The 24,639-nt window shown below is 45.1% G+C and overlaps 3 protein-coding genes, 1 long non-coding RNA gene and 1 other non-coding gene across 6 annotated transcripts in view; 3 read left to right on the plus strand and 2 right to left on the minus strand.

Annotated features, from left to right (window-relative positions):
* Window positions 1–13,667, plus strand: part of ZNHIT6 (zinc finger HIT-type containing 6) — a 116,516-nt gene extending 102,849 nt beyond the window's left edge. Inside the window, exon 13 of the transcript XR_009213696.1 lies at window positions 11,703–13,667. The gene's annotated coding sequence lies outside the window, so the exon portion shown is untranslated. The remainder of the gene's footprint in view (window positions 1–11,702) is intronic.
* LOC116470046 (small nucleolar RNA SNORD81) lies at window positions 4,532–4,608 on the minus strand. The gene has a single exon (XR_004248477.1). It is a non-coding gene; the product is annotated as a small nucleolar RNA SNORD81 (small nucleolar RNA).
* A 494-nt stretch (window positions 13,668–14,161) lies between the features above and the next one.
* CCN1 (cellular communication network factor 1) lies at window positions 14,162–16,699 on the minus strand. The gene is made up of 5 exons (XM_032155467.2): window positions 16,415–16,699; window positions 15,883–16,096; window positions 15,177–15,533; window positions 14,835–15,043; window positions 14,162–14,719 (listed from the first exon to the last, which is right to left on the minus strand). The coding sequence occupies exons 1-5, from the start codon at window positions 16,475–16,477 to the stop codon at window positions 14,417–14,419; spliced, it is 1,146 nt and encodes a 381-aa protein (XP_032011358.1). The 5' UTR covers window positions 16,478–16,699; the 3' UTR covers window positions 14,162–14,416.
* Window positions 16,700–17,069: 370 nt separating this feature from the next.
* On the plus strand, window positions 17,070–18,067 carry LOC131383551 (uncharacterized). 2 transcript variants are annotated; one of them, XR_009213698.1, is made up of 2 exons: window positions 17,070–17,166; window positions 17,472–18,067. It is a non-coding gene; the product is annotated as an uncharacterized LOC131383551 (long non-coding RNA). The 2 variants fall into 2 exon arrangements; XR_009213699.1 differs by having other exon boundaries at window positions 17,575–18,067.
* Window positions 18,068–20,263: 2,196 nt separating this feature from the next.
* Window positions 20,264–24,639, plus strand: part of DDAH1 (dimethylarginine dimethylaminohydrolase 1) — a 272,971-nt gene continuing 268,595 nt past the window's right edge. Inside the window, exons 1-2 of the mRNA XM_058439623.1 lie at window positions 20,264–20,307; window positions 21,413–21,485. Coding sequence (XP_058295606.1) covers window positions 21,426–21,485 — 60 coding nt within the window. The 5' untranslated portion in view covers window positions 20,264–20,307; window positions 21,413–21,425. The remainder of the gene's footprint in view (window positions 20,308–21,412; window positions 21,486–24,639) is intronic.

Here is a 24,639-nt window from a genome sequence, read left to right on the forward strand (position 1 = left end):
CCTAGCTATCTGCAGCAATGCCCCTGGGAAGTCTCTTTGGTTACCATAAAAATAGATGGTTAAATTCAGCAGACGTTCAGGATGCAGTGTATATCTTTGATTAACTTATCCGGTGTCAGTTGGAAAATATGACATGGTATTATAAATGGAATAGGTACACTTCCCCACAAAAATACACAGACTGGAATTGTAGAAGGAAGTGGGGCTGGGCGGTGGGGCATGTTTACAGCAGCATGGTGATTTGAGATGGTCTCTATTCTTTCCTGAATTTATAACAGTATTTCCATGCCTAAAATTATTCTTCTAAGTACTTCCACAGTAAAAGGGGTGGTCCAGGTTGTGCTTTCTTTAGAAAGAATCTGAATTTTTAAAGACCATCTCTTCCTGCCCTTTAACTCCCCTGACCATGTGTGTGCATGTGCATGCGCGGGCACACACACACACACACACACACACACACACACACACCTGTTCTCCATCAATCTCTCTCTCTCTTTTTTTTTTTTTTTTTTTTTTTTTTTTTTTGAGACAGAGTCTTGCTCTGTCACCTAGACTGGAGTGCAGTGGTGCGATCTCTGCTCACTGCAACCTTTGCCTCTCGGATTCAAGGGATTCTCCTGCCTCAGCCTCCCGAGTAGCTGAGATTAGAGGTGCCCGCCACCACCCCCAGTTAATTTTTTTGTATTTTTAATAGACAGGGTTTCACCATGTTGCCCAGGCTGTTTTTGAACTCCTGACCTCAAGTGATCCACCCCCCTCAGCCTCCCAAAGTGCTAGGATTACAGGCATGAGCCACCACGCCCAGCCTGTTCTCCATCAATCTCTATGCTGGTGAACTGCAGAGCACCCACTCTCAGGAGAGAGCTGCAACTCAGCTCCCACCATGTAGAAATTGCTCATATGTATAAATTTTTCAAAGGAAGCTATACATTTTACCTTAAAAAAAAAACCTCCCAGTTTTCAAACATTGGCGACAAACCAGTTTGTGTGTGTGTGTGTGTGTGTGTGTGTCTGTGTCTGTGTGTGTCAGTGTCTTACTCTGTCACCCAAGCTGGAGTATACTAGTATGAATCTGTTTCACTATAGCCTCCACCTCTGGGCTCAAGTCATTCTGCCTCAGCCTCCCATGTAGCTGGGACCACAGGCATCCACCACAATGCCTGGCTATTTTTTTTAATTTTTTTATAGAGACAGAGTCTCACTTTGTTGCCCAAGCTGCTCTTGAACTCCTGGGCTCAACAGATCCTCCTGCCTTGGCCTCCTAAAGTGCTAGGATTACAGGCATGAGCCACTATGCCCAGCCCAATCCAGTTTTATAAATGCCATGTATGCTGAACAAAGCATGTCTATTTGTCAGATTCTAGTGGGACCACTAGCCTTGGACCTCTGCCCTGGGGCAATGTAGAATAAACTTGTTCTCTCTTCTCCAAAGAAGATCTGGAGGTGCTGTAAGATAGCTCTCAAATTCCTTTCAATCTATTCTTACTTGGTACTTACTCATTGACAAAACTTCAGGGAGTTTAAAATCTGGTGGGGAAACAGTTAAACAGACAATCACAGTGGGGCGGTATCATTGCTACAATGGAGATTTGTATGAAAGGACAGAGAAAGGTTCACTAATTGTGCATGTACTGGGCTGTGGCCTGCCATGTCCATGCAGATTTGGAGAGGGCCGTTCTCTAGAGCTTTTAGGAGGCTTTCCCTACAGTCTTCCACCCCATAGCCATCCTGACTGAGAGGTGGCTAGATCCTGCTGTTCTGCATGAAGCTTGAGGTCAGTGGCCCAGGAGCCTTTTTGAGGTATCCCCTGAATCTAGTTAGTGCAAAATATATGCTGCAGCCCTTCCCCACACTTCTGTGGGCACAATGACAAGGCTGGGGAATGCTAGGTATAATTCAGCAAAACTTCTGCTTTTCTGACTCTGCTCAAATTCATTCTAGTTTAGAGAATGGGCAAGAATTTCTGCCTCTGAAAATGTTCCACTAAATGAGTACTTTGATGATTAATTTTATATGTCAACTTGACTAGGCTATGGTGCCCATTTATTTGGCCAAACACCAGTCTAGATATTGTTGTGATAGTATTTTTCACATGTAATTAACATTTGAATCAGTAGACTTTGAATAAAGCAAAGCATCCTGCCATAGTAGGGTGGCCATCATGTATTCAATTGAAGGCATTAAGAGCAAAGACTGAGGCTTTCCAAAGAAGAAAGAATCTGACTTCAAGATTACACCATAGAAACCATGCCTGAGTTTCCAGTCCACCTGGCCTGATGTGCAGATTTAACTCCAACCTGAATTCCAGCCTGCTGGCTTACCCCAAGGATTTTGGACTTGCCAGCCCCTACAGCTGCATAAGCCAATTCCTTAAAATCTCTGTCTTCTGTTTCTCCAGAGAACCCTAATACAGCTACACTTTTCATGATATTTCTAAACCCAAAGCAAAAACACAAACTATTTCAAATACAAATGGCCTTTCAGACTCCAAACCCAGGTGGCACAGCTGTCTTTGATTTCTCTTTATGGCTGAAATGGGGAAAGTATCACTGGTTATTTTAGAAATTTTTAACCTGTTAACCAAGGATTTTGAATAGTTTCAATCTATTTATCTTTAAAAAACAGCTGAAGTGACAACTCCTCCAGGAAGCTCGCTTTGATCCCAGAACCAGGCAGTTGGTAACTCTCCTCCAGCCTCCTCTGTGCTCATTAGACTTGTTACAGCATATTTTTGGCTATGTAGTATAGACTGCTAGGTGTCCCCCAATACCTGTTCTCCCTTCTGTAGTAGCAGGATCTCTAATTTTCACCTAAGTACATAGCAACCTAGAGTAAAAACTGCATTGCCTACCATTCCCTGCAGCTAAGCAAGGCCATGTGCCATGAGGCAAACTAGGGAACAGAGGCCTTGCATGGTGAAGCAACAAAATAGCAGAGGCTATTTTGGCCTCAAACAATCCTCCTGCCTCAGCCTCCCAAATTGTTGGTATTACAGTCATGAGCCACCATGCCCACCTCTTAAGCCATTATGATCTGGATTTTCTGTTACTTGTAGCTGAACCTAATCTTAACTCAATTTTGCTTACACATATGCCTCCCTTACCACAAAGTAAAGGAACTGTGCTTCTTTAACTGCTGCATAGCACTATGCCTGGAATGTAGAGGTACCAGATAAGTGTCTAGTGACTGGATGTATGAATGCAAGACAAAAATGAAAGAATGGTTAGCAGTTGGCTAGAAAAAAGTCCAAGGTGAAGTAGAAGGAAGACATTGTGCCCGTGAGTGGGTGCCTTCTAATTTAGCTTCAGCATAAGACAACATTTGTTCTGTAAATTAGTGAGCATCTACTTTATGCTAGTGAGCATCTACTTTATGCTAGTGAGCATCTAGCAATTTTTCTTTTCTTTTTTCTTTTTTTTTTTTTTTTGAGACAGAGTCTTGCTCTGTCACCAGCTGGAGTGCAGTGGTGCAATCTCGGCTCACTGCAACCTCCACCTGCTGGGTTCAAGCGATTCTCATGCCTCAGCCTCCCAGGTAGCTGGGATTACAGGCACGTGCCACTATACTCAGCTAATTTTTGTATTTTTAGTAGAGATGGGGTTTCACCATGTTGTCCAGGGAAACTTCTGCTCCCTTTCTTGAAGGGAGAGATGTAATAAATAAACAAGAAAATATCAGATAGTGCTAAGTGCTATGAGGAACATAAAACTTTTTAAATTTATTTTCAATTTTTGTGGGTACATGGAAGGTATATATATTTATGGATTACATGAGATATTTTGATACAGGCATGCAATGCGTAATAATCACATCAGGGTAAATTAAGTATTCATTACCTCAAGCATTTATCCTTTGTGTTACAAATAATCAATTATACTCTCAGTTATTTTAAAATGTATAATTAAATTATTTTTTACTATAGTCACCCTGTTGTGCTAGCAAATACTAGGTCTTATTTGTTCTATTTTTTTGTACCTGTTAACCATCCCCACTTCCTCCTCAACCCTCCAATACCCTTTCCAAACTCTGGTAACCATCCTTCTACTCTCTATCTCCATGAGTTCAATTGCTTTAAATTTTAGCTTCCAGAAATAAGCAAGAACATGCAAAGTTTGACTTCCTGTGCCTGGCTTATTTTGCTTAACATAATAACCTTCAGTTCCATCCATGTTGTTGCAAATGACAGAATCTCATTCTTTCTTATGGCTGAATAGAACTTCATTGTGTATATGTACCACTTTTTCCTTAATACATTCATCTGTTGATGGACACTTAGGTTGCTTCCAAATCTTGGCTATTGTGAACAGTGCTGTAATAAACATGGAAATAAATATGATTTCCTTTCTTTGGAGTATAGATATTTATTAGGTCCATTTGGTCTATAGTGGAGAAAGTCCAATGTTTCTTTGTTGATTTTGTCTCTGGGAGATCTGTTCAATGCTGAAAGTGGAGTGTTGAAGTCTCTAACTTTTATTGTATTAAGATCTATTTCATTCTTTTTTTGTTTGTTTTGTTTTTGTTTGTTTTTTTGCAGAATATCAGATATTTTGTTGTCATCAAGTAATCAGTGAGAGAGTTCAAGTTGGGGTGAGATCATCATGTATTTTCATTCTTTAGCCCTAATAATATTGGCTTTATATATCTGGGTGGTCCAGTGTTGCATGCATATATGTTGACAATTGTTATAATATATTCTCCTGCTGAATTGACCCCTTTGTTTTTATTGAATGACCTTCTTTGCCTCTTCTTATAGTTTTTGTCTTGAAATCTATTTTGTCTGATATAAGTATAGGTATTCTTTTTTGGTTTCCATTGGCATCAAATAACTTTTTCCATTCCTTTATTTTCAGTATACTTGTGTCTTTATAGGTGAAGTGTGTTTCTTATAGGCAACAGCTCCTTGGGTCTTGGTTTTTTTATTCATTTAGTCACTTTATGTCTTTTTATTGAATAATTTAGTCCATTTATATTCACCGTTATTACTGATAAGTAAGCACTTACTCTTGCTATTTTGTAATTTGTTTTTTGGTTGTTTTGGCATCTTCTATTCCTTCTTTCCTTTTAGTGAAGATAATTTTGTTTGATGGTATGATTTAATTTCTTGCTTCTTATTTTATGTGTATCTGTTATATGTTTTTTGACCTCCGATTACCATGAGGTCTGCAAATACTATCCTATAACCCATTATTTTAAGCTGATAACAACTTAGCACTGCTTATATAAACAAACAAGCAAAAATAAAACTAATAAAAACACTACACTTCAACTTCAAGGCTTTTTGTTGTTTCCATTTATATTTTATTGTACTGTGTCTTGAAAAGTTGTTGTAGTTATTATTATTTATTTATTTAAGATGGAATCTCACTCTGTTACCCAGGCTGCAGTGCAGTGGTGTGATCTTGGCTCACTGCAACCTTCATCTCCCAGATTCAAGCAATTCTCCTGTCTCAGTCTCTCGAGTACCTGGGGCTACAGGCATGAGCAACCTCGCCTGGCTAATTTTTGTATTTTTAGTAGAGACAGGGTGTCACCATGTTGGTCAGGCTGGTCTTGATCTCCTGACTTCAGGTGATCCACCTGCCTCAGCCTCCCAAAGTGCTGGGATTACAGGCATGAGCCATCATGCCTGGCCTAGTTATTATTTTTGATTGGTTCATCTTTTATTCTTTCTACTTAACATAAGAGTAGTTTACACACCACAGTTAAACTGTTATAGTAGTCTGTGTTTTTCTGTGTACTTACTGTTCTCAGTGAGTTTTGTACCTTCAGATGATGTCTTATTACTCATTAACATCCTTTTCTTTCTTTCTTTTTTTTTTTTTTTTTTGAGACAGAGTCTTGCTCTGTCACCCAGGCTGGAGTGCAGTGGCCTGATCTCGGCTCACTGCAAGCCCCGCCTTCCCGGGTTCATGCCATTCTCCTGCCTCAGCCTCTCCGAGTAGCTGGGACTACAGGCGCCCGCCACCACGCCCGGCTAATTTTTTTGTATTTTTAGTAGAGATGGGGTTTCACCGTGGTCTCGATCTCCTGACCTCGTGATCCGCCCGCCTCGGCCTCCCAAAGTGCTGGGATTACAAGCGTGAGCCACCGCGCCCGGCACAACATCCTTTTCTTTCTGATTGAAGTACTCCCTTTAACGTTTCTTGTAGGATAGGTCTGTTGTTGATGAAATCCCTCAGCTTTTATTTGTCTGGGAAAGTCTTTATTTTTCCTTTATGTTTGAAGAATATTTTCACCAGATATACTATTCTAGGGTAAAAGTTTTTTCTCTTCAGCACTTGAAATATGTCATGCCACTCTCTCCTGACCTGTAAGGTTTGCACTAAAAAGTCTGTTGCCCAGCATATTGGAACTCCATTTTATGTTATTTGTTTCTTTTCTCTTGCTGCCTTTAGGATTCTTTCTTTATCCTTGACGTCTGGGAGTTTGATTCTTAAATGCCTTGAGGTAATCTTTGGGTTAAATCTGCTTGTTGTTCTATAACCTTCTTGTACTTGAATATTGATATCTTTCTCTAGGATTAGGAAGTTCTGTGTTATTATCCCTTTGAATAAACTTTCTAGCCTATCTCTTTCTTTACTTCCTCTTTAAAGCTGATAACTCTTAGGTTTGCCCTTTTGATGCTATTTTCTAGATCTTGTAGGCATGCTCCATTCTTTCTTATTCTTTTTTCTTTGTCTTCTCTGACTGTGTATGTTCAAATAGCATATTGTATTAGCCCGTTTTCATGCCACTGACAAAGACATACCCGAGACTGGGCAATTTGCAAAAGAAAGAGGTTTAATGGACTTACAGTTCCACATGGCTAGGGAGGCCTCAGTCATGGTGGAAGGTGAAAGTCATGTCTCACATGGTGGCAGACAAGAGAAGAGAGTTTGTGCAGGGAAACTCCCATTTTTAAGACAATTAGATCTCATGAAACTTACTATCACAAGAACAGCATGGGAAAGACCCACCCCCTGATTCAATTAACTCCCACCAAGTCCCTCCCACAACACATGGGAATTATGGGAGCTACAAGATGAGATTTGGGTGGGGACATAGACCCAAACCATATCACATATCTTCAAACTCACTAATTCTTTCTTCTGCTTGATCAATTCTGCTATTAAGAGACTCTGACACATTCTTTAGTATACCAATTGCATTTTTCAACTCCAGAATTTCTGCTTGATTCTTTTTAATTATGTCATTCTCTTTGCTAAATTTACCTAATAGAATTCTGAATTTCTTTTTTTTTTTTCTTGAGACGGAGTCTCGCTCTGTCACCCAGGCTGGAGTGCAGTGGCGCAATCTCGGCTCACTGCAAGCTCCGCCTCCCAGGTTCACGCCATTCTCCTGCCTCAGCCTCTCCGAGTAGCTGGGACTACAGGCGCCCACCACCACGCCTGGCTAATTTTTTTTGTATTTTTAGTAGAGACGGGGTTTCACCGTGGTCTCGATCTCCTGACCTCGTGATCTGCCCGCCTCAGCCTCCCAAAGTGCTGGGATTACAAGCGTGAGCCACCGCGCCTGGCCCTTTTTTGTGTTAATTTGAATTTCCTCAAAACAGCTATTTTGAATTTTCTGTCTGAAAGGTCACATATCTCTGTTTCTCCAGCATTGGTCCCTGGTGACTTTAGTTTGTTTGGTGAGGTCATATTTTCCTGGATGGTCTTGATGCTTGTGGATGTTCAGCTTTGTCTGAGCATTGACGAGTTGGGTATTTGTTGTACTCTTCACAGTCTATGCTTGTTTGCACCTATCCTTCTTGGGAAGGCTTTCCAGGTATTCAAAAGGACTTAGGTGTTGTGATCTAAGCCATATCTGTATTAGGGGGCACCCCAAACCCAAGAATGCTGTGGTTCTTGCAGGCTCATAGAGGTACCACCTTGTTGGGCTTGGATAAGATCCAGATAATTCTCTGGGTTACTGGGCAGAGACTTTTGTTATCTTCCCTTACTTTCTCCCAAACAAATGGAGTCTCTCTCTGTGTGTGCTGAGCCACCTGGGGCTGGGGTGGTAGGGTGACACAAACACCCCTGCAGCCACCACCTCTGGAGCTGTGCCAGGTCAGACTTGAAGACAGCACAGCACTGGGTCTCACCCAAGGCCCCCTGTAACTACTAGCTAGTACCATCTGTGTTGACTCAAAGCCCTAGGGCTCTACGATCGGCAGGTGATAAATCAGCCAGGTTTGTGTCCTTTCCTTCAGGGCAGCAAGTTCCCCCAGGCCCTGGGAAGGTCCAGAGATGCCATCCAGGATCTAGGGACTCAAATCAACAACCTTAGAAGTCTATCTGGTGCTTTACACTACCGTGCCTAAGCTAGCACTCAAACCATGAGACACAGTCCTTCCCACTCTTCCATCCGCTTTTCAGAGGAAGAGGAGCCTCACCCTGTAGCCACCACCACCATGGACCCAAGAGGAGTACTGCCAGGCTACCACTGATATTCTTCTCAGGCCTAAGGGCTCTTCAGTCAGCTAGTGGTGAATGGTGCCAGGCCTGGGATTCACCTTTCAGGCCAGTGGGCTCTTCTCTGGCCCAGGGTAGGTCCAGAAGTGCCATTCAAGACCCAAGGCCTGGAATTGGGGCCCCAAGACCCCTCTTGGTATTATACTCCACTGTGGCTGAGCTGGTACCTGTGATGCAATAGAAGGTCCCCTTTGCTTTTTTGTCTGCTTTTTTCAAGCAGAAGGAGTCTCTCATCATAGTGACAATAGCTGGAAATGTGCTGAGTCTCACCTGAAGTCATCACATCTCAAAGTCTCACCCAAGGCCCACAGCATACTATCTGGGTATCACTGCTGGTTATTCAGGGCCCAGGGGCTCTTTAGTCAGCAGGTAACAGGTCTTGCCAGCTCCGAGTCCTTACTTTGAAGGTAGCAGATTCCCTTCTGGCCCAACATGTGTCTAGAAATGTGGTTGGCAAGCTAGGACTTGGAATGGGGGCCTCACAACTGTGACCTGTGCCCTATCCCACTGTGGCTGAGCTGGTATCCAAGATGCGAGACAAAGTCCTCCTTATTCTTCCCTCTCTTCTCCTCAAATGGGAGGTAGGGGTCTCTTTTGGAGCCACAAGCTGTGCTGCCTGCCTGGGTTTGGGGGAAGGGTGATGCAAGCTTTCCCTTAGCTGCCCCAACTGGTATCTCAGTAAGTCACATGCCCTTAAAATCCACCTGCTCTGAGCCCAGCTCAGTGCCAGGACTTGCAGTCCTTACAGCCGAGACTGCCTTTTAAGTTTATTTACATCCCCAAGGCACTTCAGCCCATGGTGGTAAGGCTTGCCAGAACTCAAGCTCTTATCACTGGGATGGGTGATTCTCCTCTGGCTAGGACAGGTCTGAATGCTTCCTCCATGGGTGGGCATCTCTGCTGTGACAGGGCAGCACTGTGTTCCAGGCAGTCTCCCAGTTGCTGTGCTCTCCCTCTCCCAAGAGTACAGATTCTCTGCACCATGTGGCTGCTGCCAGAGAATGGGGGAGGAGTGGTGGCAGTGATTCAAGACTGTCTTTCCTACCCTCTTCAGTGCCTCTTTCAACGATAGGAAGTTAGAAACTGGTACTGAGTGCTCACCTGAATTCTGGTTCTTGTAAAGGTTCTTTTTTGTGTAGGTAGTTGTTAAATTTGGTGTTCCTGAAGAGGGGAATGATTGTTGGGGATTTTTATTCCACCTTTTTGCTCTGCCCCTTAAAAAACTTCTTGGTGTAAGGAACCATTAATAATTTAGACTGGGTGGTGAGGAAAGGTTGCTAAGAAGGTAGCATTTGTGCTGAGACCTACATGCCAAGAAGAAGCCTAGGTGAGGGGAAGGGGCATTTGAGGCAGAGGAACGCTAGTGCAAAGGCCCTGCAGGGGAACTTGCTTGGCTTTTTCAAAGAAGAAGAAAAGGCAAGTGGACGTATAGTGAATGAGGGTGAATGGTAAGAAGTAGGCAGTGTCCAGGACCTGGGTGCCAAGTAAGAAGCTAAATCTCTACTTTGACAGCAGTGGGACACCACTGGAGCCTTTAACCCAAGGATCCATATAGTCTGATTTACATTTTTAAAGAGTCAGTTTAAAAATGTAAAAGGGCGAGAATGGAAACCAATGATATTTTGGTTATCTATTGCTATGTAACAAACAAACCCAAAACTTATTTCTTTAAAATTACCATATTGGTTTGCCCACTATTTTGTGGGTCAGGAACTATGGGAAGGACTCAGCTGGGCAGCTCATCTCTGGTTCACAAGACATCAGCTGGGGTGGCTGAGGCTGGAGGATTCACTTCCAAGATGGTTTCTTCACGGACAGGTGTAATGCCCAAGTGCTCCTGGTCCTTTCTCTTTCTCCACGTGGCAACTCATTCTCTAAGGCCTATCCATGTGGCTTCACCTTCTCACAGTCTGCTGGTCTCAGAGTAGTTGTACTTCTTACATGGAAGCTCATTTCTAAGAGAAAGGATGGAGGAACTCCTAGCCAGTACTGCACGTGGAACTGGTACCACATTGCATTGCTTCTTCCATATTCACAGGTCAAGAGCTCACCCAGATCCAAGAGGGTGGAGAAATAGACCCCACCTATTAATGGGGGAGCAACACAGTCACATTGCAGAAGGGCACATGGAGTGGGACATATTGTTGCAGCCACCTTTGGAAAATACAATATGCTGTAAATGAGGAGGCCATTCTGGTAACTCAGACAAGGGATGATGGTGGTCTCATCTAGAGGTTTGCTCTGGAGATGAGAAAGGGGTAGATTCAGAATATATGAACAGAATACATGGAAACAGCAAAGCAGTAACAAATGCATCTGAGTATTTGTTAATTGTAGTTTATAAGATTACATGGATGAATATTGCCCACCACCAATGAAGTAAGTCACAGATATATCTAATCTATTTGTAGGACAAATGGATCATTGTCATGTTTCAGAATATGCTTTGTTTTAAAGCGTCGGTTGTTTAGGGCAGGGAGTTAATGAGGCCTGGATAGGGCTATACAGTGAGGTTAAAGTACAGACCTGTAGACTCTGAGATCCAGGGATTGCTGTGTCCTCTAACCAAGGGTGCTTTAGAAAGTAAAGGGGGGGTCTAGCCACAGTACATTTTCAAAAGCTTCATGGAAACAAGTGCATTTGATGACAGAAAGGCTTGAGCAGTTTTCAGTTCACACATGTGGTTACTTGAGGAGACAAAGGTTTTAAGGTATGAGAGCCAATGTACCGAAGTGGGTATGTGAGAAAGGGTTTTTGGGGTGACAAAAATGCTGAAAGCTATTTATCTACTTTAACATGAGGGAGTAAAACAGAAACTTGCCCAGAGTCACCTAGTGAATTCATGGCAGAGCTGGTGCTAAAAGACATGATTCCGTGGGATTCTTTCCACTGTATCACCTGCCATTCTGCCCAGAGCATAGCTTTGCTCTGTACTGTGGTCATACTGAACCACTGCTATTGCTCAACTGACTTTCAAATAGTGCCAGAAGGCTGCAAGAAGAGGTTGTGAACAAACCAAGACTGTTCCCTCTGTTGGAAAACATAACTCTAAAATATGCTTTGCTAATTTTGACTCAGTTGCATCTCTTTGTGGAGCAGACAACACGTATGTTCATATGAAAAAATAGTCATAGTGAGACTACTTGCTGTGCTGCTAAATGTCCCATAGAGTATTTCTTAAAATTCATGGAATGCCTAAGATTCTGAGATCACTCTCTCAATTCTAAAATCTCTACCAAAAAACAGCTCAAGGCCACCAGGATCTTTTGGATTGAAAAGCAAGAACAACCCAAGGTCTTTACTGTGCATGAAAAGGTACATATATATTATAATGAATATTTCTATATGTGACTTCTATTTCATGTATGCAGATGCATAATTTTTGGTTTGTTTTCTCAATATTTAAAGTGGGCAGAGCTCCATTCTGGATGTAGGTAAAACTTACATGTTCTAAATATCATAATTTTATTCTCCACTACTTTTAATTTCTTCAGTTTTTTTCTGTAGCTAAACAAAAGACATAATTTGCTTGTATTCATCTTCTTTTTTTTTTTTTATTAACTGAACACACTTATTGTAAATGGAATTGGCACTTTCAGTCACCCTCATTGTATTTACTAGGATGAGATTAATAACCCAAAGATTCAGTGTTTTCCCATACTAGGTTCTGTTTCACATTTGAGCTTATTTGGACAAATACTACTTTCCTGCACACTGAAAGGATCTATAAAATATTGCTCCTTGATCTCTGCATAAGAAGCGATTTGTTGGACTCCAGTGTTGGAGGGCAATACTTCAGGCTTGATGCTTGGGAATGTGTAAATCTTGCCTATGGATTTAGATGTCTGTTCAACAAGATTGCACCACAAAAACCTCACACCTTTATTATGTTTCACATGTTACATTGCACTGACAAGTTTAACTGCATCCACGACTGGGCCAGGTGGTGTTTAAATTCTCAAATACCTTAACATTTGAGTGCCTCAGGCAAGAAAACTGACTGTTCAGAAGGCACAAGCTGTAATATTTCAGGCAAGTCAAAATCAGAAGTGAAGGTTTTTGGCCATAGATTTTACTAGTGCATTTATATTAACCTTTATGCATTTCCATAAGGCTTTAAAACCATTGCTTAGGCAGTATTTTTCTGTGGGTCTTCATTAAAGAAGTATGGATATTATTTAATCTACTTGGAAAAATCCCTTCAGGATCCCAGGAGCTGTCCCCCTCCATTCCTTTTAAAAGTACTTTCTCTTCTGCCTAAAAACTCAAGTACTCTCTTAACTAAGTGCAGACTGAAATATTTCACTATGGATTTGAACAGGAGCCAACACTGATGATGAAAGGAATTCTCCCTATAAAAGGTTTATTGTCAGCGCTTTCTAAAGATGAAGATGCTTCTGAAACAGGCTACCGACATTTTCACAAACATTGACACAGCCTTCTCAACCTCTCCTAGACCTATGATTTGGGTCCCTTTCTTTTAGGAATGCTCTGGACCTTTAACCTTCTGAATAGCCAACTCTATATAACTGCTCCCTCCCCCATCAATATAACGTATATTATAAAAAGGAAAGGGGGATGGGGTAGCTTGGCCCTCACGCTATTGGAAAAGTACTTGAAATTCCTTGCATTCCTTTGCATTTAACAGCATGTTTACCTAATCACGGGCTTATTAGGATTAACACAAGTCATGCTTCAAGCTCATTTAGTGAAAACAAACTGACTCCTATAGACTCAGATTTTTCCTGATAACAGCCAAGGGTAAATTTCTAAGTAGTTCTCCTAATTTTTAGGAATGGTATTGGGAAAATATAAAGTTTTAAACAAGCAAGTCTTTAGAATACATTAATTATATTCAGTCTTGCCCATGGATCTTCATATGGGCAGCCTGAGTTACGGACTACCTCTTTTCATTAAAGGGTTTCTCTACTAAAGTGACATGCCCACTAACCTGGTGATTAAAATAATAAATTATTATAGCCATCTCACAGAGTGATGGAGACCCTTAGGCTTTACATTCTGATGAACATAAAGCGCTGTTTTCTTAAATCACAAATTTAGCTTCAGAATCTTTCTTGTGCTTCATACAATGTCGTGTTCAATACATGTTTTTTAAACATTACTTTACATGCAAAGACTTTACTGAAAGTAAAGGTATAAAAGCAATCATCTCATTTTAATAGCTTAATTCACTGCTGTATCCCAATAAGTCCTGTTTGAATAATTGAGTACGTGAGCTAGGTTGTTCCTAATGACTTTGGAGCACCTCTAAAAATACTGAATGGCATACACTCAGATATTAGGTAAATATTTCTTTATTAAATGGTTAATTCCATAAATAAAATCTTTTCACTGAATATAAAATTAAAATCATTTACAAATTATTCCAGTATTACATTTCCCCTCCCTCCCCAAAAGCTACATTTTGATAAATAAAACATTCAGTCTTAAAACACCTGATTTCTGTTTGCAGTTTAGAGTGCAGATAGCTGCCTCTCACAGACACTCATGGAGTGTCCCCCTTCAGGAAGGGATGGAATGCCCTCCCATTTACTTTTGTCAAAGGATGAATAAAAGCTTTAAACTGTCCAACTAATCTTATTATCTTTTACGACTGTAGAACCCCAAAAGGAAAAATGCCTAGAGAAAATATGCTTAGCAAATAATTTACAAACAGAAAACAGAAAGTCATCAACACCACAAGCTTCAAAATGAAGCAGTAACATGTGCTCCAATACTATGAAGCAAAGTATTCTCCAATCGTGGCTGCATTAGTGTCCATCTGCACCAGCACCCTTGGCAGTTTTGAAATACCTTAATGCTCCTCAAGAATGAGCAAGGCTTCCTTTCTACAATGAGTCCCATCACCCACACCGCCCCCACCCATTTTCTCCATGATTCTGATTCTGACACTCTTCTCCCTTGTTTGTCTAGGTGTGCCCTGGAAACCCAGGTAGCATTTAGTCCCTAAATTTGTGAATGTCATTGAACAGCCTGTAGAAGGGAAACGCTGCTTCATTGGCATGCGGGCAGTTGTAGTTGCATTTGCAGGACTGGATCATCATGACGTTCTTGGAAAATGTCTCCCCATCTTCGCAGCGGAACCGCATCTTCACAGTCCTGGTCAGCTGGGGCGTGCAGCATCGCCCGTCCACGCAGGAACCGCAGTACTTGGGCCGGTATTTCTTCACACTCAAACATCCAGCGTAAGTAAACCTGACTGGTTCGGGGGATTTCTTGGTCTTGCTGCATTTCTTGCCCTTCTGTAAGAGAGAGGAGAGAAGGAAAGTTAGGGGTGATATTTCTCTTTCTTCAAAAAGATGTTCACATCCCACCCACCTGCCAGGCAGCAGTCTACACGTCCCTGAAGGAACTTACTTTCAGGCTGCTGTACACTGGCTGTCCACAAGGCCGCACCTCACAAATCCGGGTTTCTTTCACAAGGCGGCACTCAGGGTTGTCATTGGTAACTCGTGTGGAGATACCAGTTCCACAGGTCTTTGAGCACTGGGACCATGAAGTTGTTTGAACAATACATTTCTGGCCTTGTAAAGGGTTGTATAGGATGCGAGGCTCCATTCCAAAAACTAGAGAGACAAATAAGAGGGAAGACTTCTCAGAGGCATACCGACACAAACAGGCTCAAGTACTCATTTCTACAAAGCTTTAGACCAGAAATGCATCTCAGTACAGTGTCTGAAGTGCTCAGTCTCCACTTACCAGGGAGCCGCTTCAGTGAGCTGCCTTTTCCAACTGCAATCAATTCATTGTTTCTCGTCAGCTCCACCTCGGAGGCATCGAATCCCAGCTCCTTGCCAAGGAGGTCGTCCTGGTCCTCCATGGGGTCCTTGATACTATCCTCGTCACAGACCCACTCCTCGCAGCACTGCCCGGTAACTTTGACCAGCCGAGGGTTGGGACAGCCCAAGTTGGGGAGAGATAGTTCTTGGGGACACAGAGGAATGCAGCCCACGGCGCCATCAATACATGTGCACTGATGTTTACAGTTGGGCTGGAAACTTTCGCCGTTTTGGTAGATTCTGGAATTATATTCACAGGGTCTGCCCTCTGACTGAGCTGCAAAGATCACCAAAAGAGAAAGGTAGAAAGGGATAAAGTTAAGATTCCAAACCACCGCCTGAAACTCATACATATTTTCTGCTGTTAAATTCAATTTATGGTAAAGTTCCTACAATTCCCCGGAGACTCCAGACCAGAACAATAAGTTAGTCAGGAATCACTTTTCCGTATGCACTTTCGTTAGGCCCAGACACACTGAATTGCATTCCAGACTGCTGAAATCATGTGCCTTTCTGCCAAGCTACCAACAACAAAGCATCACCATACATGGTCTCAAAATTACTAAACTTCTGGACTATGGGGACTAGTATTTTTTTTTAAAGGGGCCAAACCACAAGCATCTTACCTCTGCAGATCCCCTTCAGAGCGGTGGAGCTGGCGCCGAAGTTGCATTCCAGCCCCTTGGTGTGGTCGCAGGGCTGCGTTTTGCTGCAGTCCTCGTTGAGCTGCTTGGCGCAGACCTTACAGCAGCCGCAGCCGTCCCGGACCAGCCCCACTCCCGGCGCGCACTTGGGCGCCTCCAGGGGGCAGTGGCAGGCAGCGGGGCAGGTGGAGAGCGCCTGGAAGGGGGAGAAGAAACGCGTGAGACTCGGCGCGGTGCGCAGGAGGGGCCCCGCGGCTGCCCGCAGGAAGGGACAGGGGTCTCCGACCCTGTCGACAAGAAGCCTCTGATCTCGTCCAGCCCGGCCACCTCGGAAGGCTGCTCCCACCAAGAGGTCCCGACACGTCTTCGGGGGGAGGGGGAGAGTGCTTAAAGAAACGGCTACCCGCAAAGGACCGCGAACTTTTTAACTTTTCCTGCCGTGGGCAATCTGGGACCAGGGGAAGGGGCTGGAGAGCGGACGGGGAATCGGTGGCAAAGGGAGAGTCCAACTCACCAGCCTGGTCAAGTGGAGAAGGGTGACGACTAAGGCGAGCGCCCTGGCGATGCGGGAGCTCATTGTGGCGCGCAGGAGTAGCCCGGGGCGAGCGCGGCGACGAAGACGCCAAGCTGGTGCGCAGCGGAAAGGCCGTGCGCAGCGGGGTCGGGGTAGCGGCGCGGTGGGCCCGGTGGGCAGGGAGGCGAGGGCTGGGCGGCGGACGGGCGTCTTTCGCTCGAGGTCCCGGCGGAGAAGGCGCGGAGGGTGCGGGCGCTGCTCGGGGGCGCTCTCGCTCGCGGTCTGCCCAGGCGCCCCGGAGCCCGCCTTTTATACGGGCCGGCGGAGGCGCCGCGTGTTGCAGTGACGTCGGCTCTGTCTGCGCGTTCCAGAATTCTCAAACATCTCAGGAATGCTGGTTGGCGCGGGCTGCTGCCAAGCGCCTCCCCTGGCTTCATTGCACCTTTGTGTGTGTGTGTGTGTGTGTGTGTGTGTGTGTGTGTCCCAGACCCGTCAAGAAAACAGTTCGTTTTTTCCACCTTAAATTACGACTTATGTTGGGAAGGGTTCTTTGGGGCGTGATGGTGGTGATGGTGGTTGGAGGGTCGTGAGGGGCGAGGGGGGCCAGTTCAGAACTTTGCCTGGACTGGGTGGGTGGGAGGACCTGAGAGGGAGGAACAAAAGTCGTTTTGTTTTGTGATGCTAGTTGACCGGGCAGCCACTGAAGCCCTCACCCGGGAAGGCAGTGAGCTGTTTGCTTGTTTACAGCGAAGGTGAGAGGCAAGTTATCTGTTCAAAGAGTAGAACGGGGAAGAGGAGTGTGTCTCTGAGCCAGGAATATTTGTGGACTTCAAAGAGGCGTGTTCGGAACAAGTCCCAAAGCTTTGGCATGATGTTTATTAGCAAAGTTCAGTGAATTGCAAATTAATACCCACAGTGGCATTTATGAATGAAAAGGCGGGGGGGGGGGGGGGGGGGGGAAACTTCCCCATCGTCTGGCAAATTCCCAGGCAGAGGTCTCCCCCAGTCTTCTAGCCCTTCCCTCTTTTGGGTATGTTGTACTTGTTTGTTTTTGGAGGTTCCCACTTTAGTTCCAGCCCACTGCCTGGGTTGGAAGTCCAAGAGGAAACGAACGCGGGGAGTTCTCCGGGAGGCTGACTTATACTTCCTCACGGATGCAGGAGACCGGGTAAGCCCTTCCAGCCTCCCTCCGCGGGCAGGAGGCTATGCTAACCAAGCAGCCAGCCAGAAGTGCAGGGGACCACCGTGGAGTGCTTTGGCCTGAAATCATCACCTGCAAAGACCGCAAGGCCAAACCAGATTCCAGGACCATTGTGCCCTGTGAATCTCTGGGAAAAGCAGACTCCTTCAAGCTGGACGTTTTGTGGGGTTGTTAACTCCTTTCCTAGGGACCACTAGAAGCCTCCCATTTTAAATGAATTGCAATGCCCTTCTCTCCAAGTACAGAAAAGAGATTTAGGATGTAATATTTTGCAGTAAAAATGCCAGCAGATTTTAAGATCCTGTTCTACCTGCAACACGCTCAGTAGAAGACCCCACCACAAGACAATTTACTTGAACATCACCAATACCATTAGTGTGATTGATAAACTTTCCCTGCAAGTTTCAAGAACTTTTTGCATAATTTTAATAAAAATTATCATGTGAGACTCATATGCTCTAGGATAACTACTTATCCTTTTTAATGTTTAGGGCTGTTCAGACTTCATAATTTAGCAGTCTTGCTTAAAAAGGCCCTTAGTGCTAATGCTGCCTTTCCTGATAAGCACAATGAGAAGCTGTCAGGATGAAAACACAATCCAGTGAAGAGAACTCTTGCAGGGAGCTCAGTTTCATTCATTCCAAAGTGCCCTTTCATAAATGGAAGCAGCATTTGCTAGAGGGAGTGGGATCTCTAAAGCTCTGTTGGAGGGTTAGGGGTGGGAGACTTTTTCAAGACAATGGATTGTCAGGTGTTATGCAAATACAGTGAGGAAAGTGTGGGCCCAACACGTACACAGGTTAATACATCGATTATTATTTACAAAACACTGTTTTTCCTGCCTTATCATTTCATTATTGTTTCCTTCTTAAGGAAGTGACTGGGAGGCGGGAGGGGGGAGGAGGGGTGTAGGAACAGTACGGGTTGAACAGAGGGAGATGGTAGAGAGAGAATGGAGAGGAGGGTTCCTGGCTTCTGTTGTGGCGTCTTTTCTATTTGACTTCATGGTTGTAAGTATTTCCAGATGGTGAATCAGACACCAGACGTAACAATATTTCCATATTTGGGTATAGCAGTAGCCTGCGTTTTTAACATTTTTCTGCCTGTTATCCAACCACAAAGCATTCTTGACAGCTTCAAATGTTGTTAAATATAGATTTAACTTCTCTTCCCAGAGCAGGAAATTCTTTGGAATTCCTTGTTTTTCACGCAATCTGTCTATCATGATTTAAAATAAAAGCACAGTGGATCATCCAACTGGCCGTATATACCTTAATTGGAGGTTGGGGATGGGGGACGGCAGAGATCCAGTCTGCCGCACTGCGTTCAAACACACGCCATTCCAGAGATTCCTTTAAAATCACATTAAAGTTTTTTTAACAAGGGTGTGTGGGTTTGTTTCTGGACTTCAACTGGGGAATCTTGAGGATGAGTTTGCCCCAGAGGAGAAATTTAGAGAACCTTACCGTCAGCTGCCCATTTAAAGCAGGGGGTGTGCTGTGGGATGGGGGTGGGAAGCTGGAGCAACAGGGCCAGGAGGTGTGGGAGCGGGAGACACTAGAGTAACCTATGTGCACAGCCTCTCCATATACCATGTGCTGGTGCGCCTGCTAGTAATCGACGACATTAGGCAAGAGAAACAGCGGCTCCTCAAGTCCTGCCCAAAGACCGTCCAGAAACCCCAGCCTTCGGTCGCCTTCTCGCCGCCTCCGCTGGAAGCCGCAGATCAGTCCAAGTTGACGGACAGGAGGCGAAATGTGCAAATGTTTATGGGTAAGTGTTGCTTCGGGTGCTAATTCTGTATGGCTCTTTTGCTAGTTTCTCCTTCACCCTCCTCATACGGGTGCCCCAGGAGGAAATAACGGACTGCCTTGTTTCCTTGGGCTGCCTTGGGTTGCAATCCACGGAGAAGGGGCTACTTGTCTTCTGCAGCTCCTGGCTTCGGGCTGAGCGATGGGGACGTCTCTCACCCGCTGCTGCCAAGGAATTTTAGGTTACCTAATGAAGGGCTCACTGTCTGGCGGCAACCGAGAATAATAACGGTAAATCTGGCGACTCCGGTTTCCTAGCCCTAGGAAGGCTCTCAGACTAGCGTGCATCAGAGTCGCCTGGAGGGCTAGTTAATGAATGATTCCTGGGTCCCACCCCAGAGTTTCTGATTAGTTACATTTCTAACAAGTCCCCAGGTGATAGTGATGCTGCTGGTCCGGAGATCACACCCTGAGAACCACTGCCCTGGACGACCGGAGTGCCTGTAGTAGGGGTGTGTGTGTGTGTCTTCATAGATCCTCGCGTGCACACCCAGTCTCACAACTCCACTCTTCAAAGCCACCTTAATGAAAGGTGCGCCCCCGTACCATCCCATTTCTCTCCTCTACCATTTCCCCGCCCCCATCCCCTTGGCTTGATAGCCAGGAGAGCCCCAGGAAGCCACGATCCTGGTGGCTGCGGCAGGAACTGGGTGGCCGACTCGCGGAGAGGGCGGTCGGCTCCGGGACCCCTGCAGAGGGAGCGGAGAGGGTACGCACGGCGGGAGGGCGCGGGACCGAGGCATCCGGATGCGCCTGCCCGGCTGCTACAGCCGCCCCCTGCCGGCCACCCCGCCCGCGCGCCCACAGTCACCGCGGTTGCCAGGACTCGAGGTTTCCGGCGGTGCGCGGCGCAGGACGTTTCCAGCCCCGGCCCATATTTGGTGAAAGTCTTTCAAGACTCCGTCATCTAGCTTCGGGGGGCGGTGGCGGCGGGGGCGGCGGTCCTGCGACCGGGCCTGGCAGCCTTGCGGCCGCCGCGTTCCTGAAAAGTGCGCCGCGGCCGCCTGCGCCCAGGCCTCCCTCCGCGCGGGACCCCGGAGGGTTGCGGGCGGCGGGGTAGGCCCAGGCAGTTCGGCCCCAGTCTTCACCCCTCTGAGGGCCGAAGTCCGCCCTGCGCTGCGTGGGAGGCGCGGAGGGCGCCGCGGCCCAATTGTGTCACTTTTCCCGTCCGCCCCCCTGTTGACTCGTCCTCCCAGCGGGGCAGCGAGCTGCCGTGCTGTGCCAGACGTAGAGAGTGCGTCCGGCGCGAGGGTTTGGGTCTGTGTGGGGCGGGGGGCGGGGGGGATGTTCGGAGGATGGCGTTTGCGTGGACACCAAGCGCACCCGAGAGCGGGACGTGGAGCCAACTCTGGGGAAAAGCCCCGAAGGGCCTGGATTCCATTATCCCCAGAAGGGACACATGGTAAAGCTGGCTCCCGATTTCTCCTGGGCTCCCACGACCCCTTCCCCTCTTCCTCCTCGAGAAGTTCCGCGTGTGGGGAGCCCTGGATAGGAAGTCCTGGCTCTGCCATCAGTAGCCTGTGGCCTTGGGGACGCTGCTCATCCTCTAGGGACCTTGCCTCCTTCTCAGTAAATTGGGAAAGGAGGCAGCAAGTAGTAAAGCCAGAGCAGCTCCTTTCAGGGCCAAATCTCATGTCATCCCCTCTAATAATGACAGAAATTAACACATTATATAGGGTTCACATAGGTCTGGGCATCACTTTAAATGCCTTCTATATATTGATTCCTTTAATTCTCAGATGCCCCATTGAAGTAGGTCATCTTGGTAATACCATTTTCTTTTTCTTTTTTTAATTTTATTTATTTATTTATTTATCTATTTATTTATTTTTTATACTTTAAGTTTTAGGGTACATGTGCACAACGTGCAGGTTTGTTACATATGTATACATGTGCCATTTTGGTGTGCTGCACCCATTAACTCGTCATTTAACATTAGGTATATCTCCTAATGCTATCCCTCCTCTCTCCCCTGACCCACAACAGGCCCCGGTGTGTGATGTTCCCCTTCCTGGGTAACACCATTTTCTATCTAAATGAAGAAATGGAGGCATGGAAGGTAAGTGACTAGCCAAAGGTCACTCACTTAGCCGGCAGCAAAACTGGATTTGGGCCCAGATCATAAGGTCTCACACTTAACTACTGTGCTATACTGCCTACTCTCCATCTCTTACCTCAGACATTCAGGCCCATCCTCTTCTCCTGGAAATTTACCTTTATTTAACTCTATCACAGCTTACCCAAATAGTCTAGGTGAAATGCATCAGACGTAAAAAATAGTTGATAAATTACCTGAAGCTGTGCTAACCCCTGAGAATTGCCTAATGTACTGGCTCTTAGGAAGGAGGGAGAAAAGGAGTGTTGTATTTTAACAGAAAAGGTCTTAATGCAGATACATTTATAGAGTGGTCTTTAAGCACCTTGGCAGGCTGGTGGGGAAGATATTTAGGACCTCTGGGGTTCTTTTGACACCTCATAAGCCACATTGTTCAGGCAATCCCTACTTCTGGAATAAGGCTTGGCCTGGTAGGAATTGAATTTGTCATTGAGATAAAGGTTTCAGCATCACTTACTTGATGGTTCATCTGTCTGGGTGTTCATTTTGGACCCAGTCTGTTTTTGTTGTTTTTTTGTTTTTTTTTTGTAACATGGTCTAGTTCTGTCACCCAGGCTAGAGTGCAGTGGCATGATCTAGGCTCACCATAGCCTTGACCTCCTGGGCTCAAGCCATCCACCCACCTTAGCCTCCTGAGTAGCTGGGACTACAGGCGCACGCCACCACACCCAGCTAATTTTTGTAGAGGTGGGGTCTTCCCATGTTGCTCAGGCTGGTTTTAAACTCCTGGGCTCAAGTGATCTGCCCATCTCGGCCTCCCCAAGTGCTGGGATTGCAGGTGTGCGCCACTGCACCAAGCTCCCTGTCTGTTTTTAACCTGTTTTCTCCCCAACTATGTTATAATTAATTTTTTATATATATATATATAAAATAGAGATGGGTTTTTACCATGTTGGCCAGGCTGGTCTCAAATTTCTGGCCTCAAGTGATCCACCCACCTCAGCCTCCCAAAGTGCTGGGATTACAGGCATGAGCCATAGCGCCTGGCCTAATTACCCATATATTTGAGGACAGTGTATTTACCCTTCTCTGAATCCCAGATTTATTCAGAGCTTGTGATGTGTCATGGCATAGTGCTAGGTACTGGTGACATGAAAAAGAGGATTTTAATATTGAACGTCCCCCGGAGGACTCTAAGGCATGTTGCAGAAGTGGGTACATAAATGCTGTGTGGATACTTCACTGCCAGAGAGGAGTTAGGGGGAACAACTAATCTAGGGCTGAAAGGATGAACAGGAGTTTGATAGCAGGGAAGGACACTTGAGAGGAAGGGAACAGGGCCTTGACTGGGCTTAACAATCAGTCTGATGCACTGGACCATAGGATTCCTTCTGAAAACTGGCAAGAGATGTCAGTTGGGACCATCTGCGAATGGCCTTGCTGTCATGGCATTGGAACTTTGCAGAGTGAGCCATGTGAGCTTTTTGCCTAGGTTTCCTTGTCTATAAGATAACAGGATTCTCCCAGCTCAGAGGACACACACTCAAGTGCCTGCAGGATTCAACCAGGTAACACCATGCCATGACTCAGGATTAGTGCTGGCCGATATTTGGCCTCAGCCTTGGGAACCATGGGGACACTGGGACCATCTATGAGGGACTGAATGGTTACTAGGTGAAAATGTAGGTTCATTGTTTGCCTATTTTCTCATTTTAAAAAGAGATACTAGAGATCTGAATTTTTATGTGAAGTCTTCAAAATTTTAAAATGTTGGCAATTAATTACAATGTTAAAATGCCATCTAGGTTAATCCTTGGAAAACCCAAGAAGACAATGTCTGTGGGTGCCAGTTATGATCTCCGGACTGAATATCTGTAAGAATCTGTCCTGCTCCAGCATTCTGTAACTCCCAGCCACCCCTGAAATTGTAGGGAACAGCACCCTGGGCTCCATTTAATTGTCAAGTTGACTAGACTTTATTTTGTTCAAGAATCAGGGCTGCTACTTACCTTTTCGCTTTAGGAATTTATAACCTATTAACAAAATTGGAATTGGCTTTTTACAAATTTTCTGCTTCATCTACTCTCCAGCCACTACTCTGTCTCCCTCCTTCCTGTCCCCCTGAATTGATGTGGTAAGCAGCTGGCATCGCCTTGGCAATATGATAGGAAACACTTTTTTAGGGCATCCGTATCCCATGGGAACTCTTATCTGTTTATTTTCTCCACTTGGCATCTATCCACAGGAAGCCAGCATTCCTAACTCCCTTACCTTACAGAACTTCTTGTTTTGTGATAACACAGAAACATTTTATTGGAAAGGACTGGAAGGCACCTCTCCCACCACACCCTGCAATCCATCTTCTAGAGATGATTGAGTAATATGAAATATAATAATTATAAGTCATTATCAAATGGCTTGGCTCCAGATTGAGAGAATCAGCAATTAACCTCTGCCTTTCGTGTTTTATTTCTGGAGATACCTGTCTCTTAACCGACCACTAACATCACACATAGCACATCCAGAATTTAGAAAGGATTTGCTCTGGGCACAGTAGATGAGCACACAGATTCTACAGAGAGATTGAACTGATTTATTTGTGACAAATTTTTGCAAGTCTTGGGAATTGAGTGTAAGGGAGTATTCAAGCAGTTGGACTTATTATGTGAAATAAGACATAAGACATATTTACTGCTCAGCCTGATGCCTGGCACATACTAAATGCTTAATAAATCACAATTATTCCTACTGCCAAGCACCACCGTTATCTTTACTTTCACTATAATTAACATAGAATGAGCTAGTCTTATTCTCTAGAGAATATTTTCTATTCTTTAGAACCCTAGTTATAAAATCAATAAAATTCTTTGGTATATGGTATATAGATGATATGATCAAAAGGATCCATCCAGCCGGGTATTCTGGCTGCGCTGAGACACCAGTGACTAAAAAACCACTCAAATGGGCTTACCTCTCATGGCACTGGGACTTTGTCTACAGGCAGTGGTGAGCCATGTGAGGTTTTGCTTTGGTTTCCTCGTCTATGAGGTGATAGGATTGCACCAGCTCAGGAGTGGTGCACTCAAGTGCCCCAGGAATCAGAGAGGTAAAAAATGCCCTGCCTGAGCGTTAGTGCCGGCTGACACTTGGCCTTAGC

This window comes from Hylobates moloch, unplaced genomic scaffold (assembly GCF_009828535.3).
Source record: "Hylobates moloch isolate HMO894 unplaced genomic scaffold, HMol_V3 SCAFFOLD_5, whole genome shotgun sequence".
NCBI lineage: Eukaryota > Metazoa > Chordata > Mammalia > Primates > Hylobatidae > Hylobates > Hylobates moloch.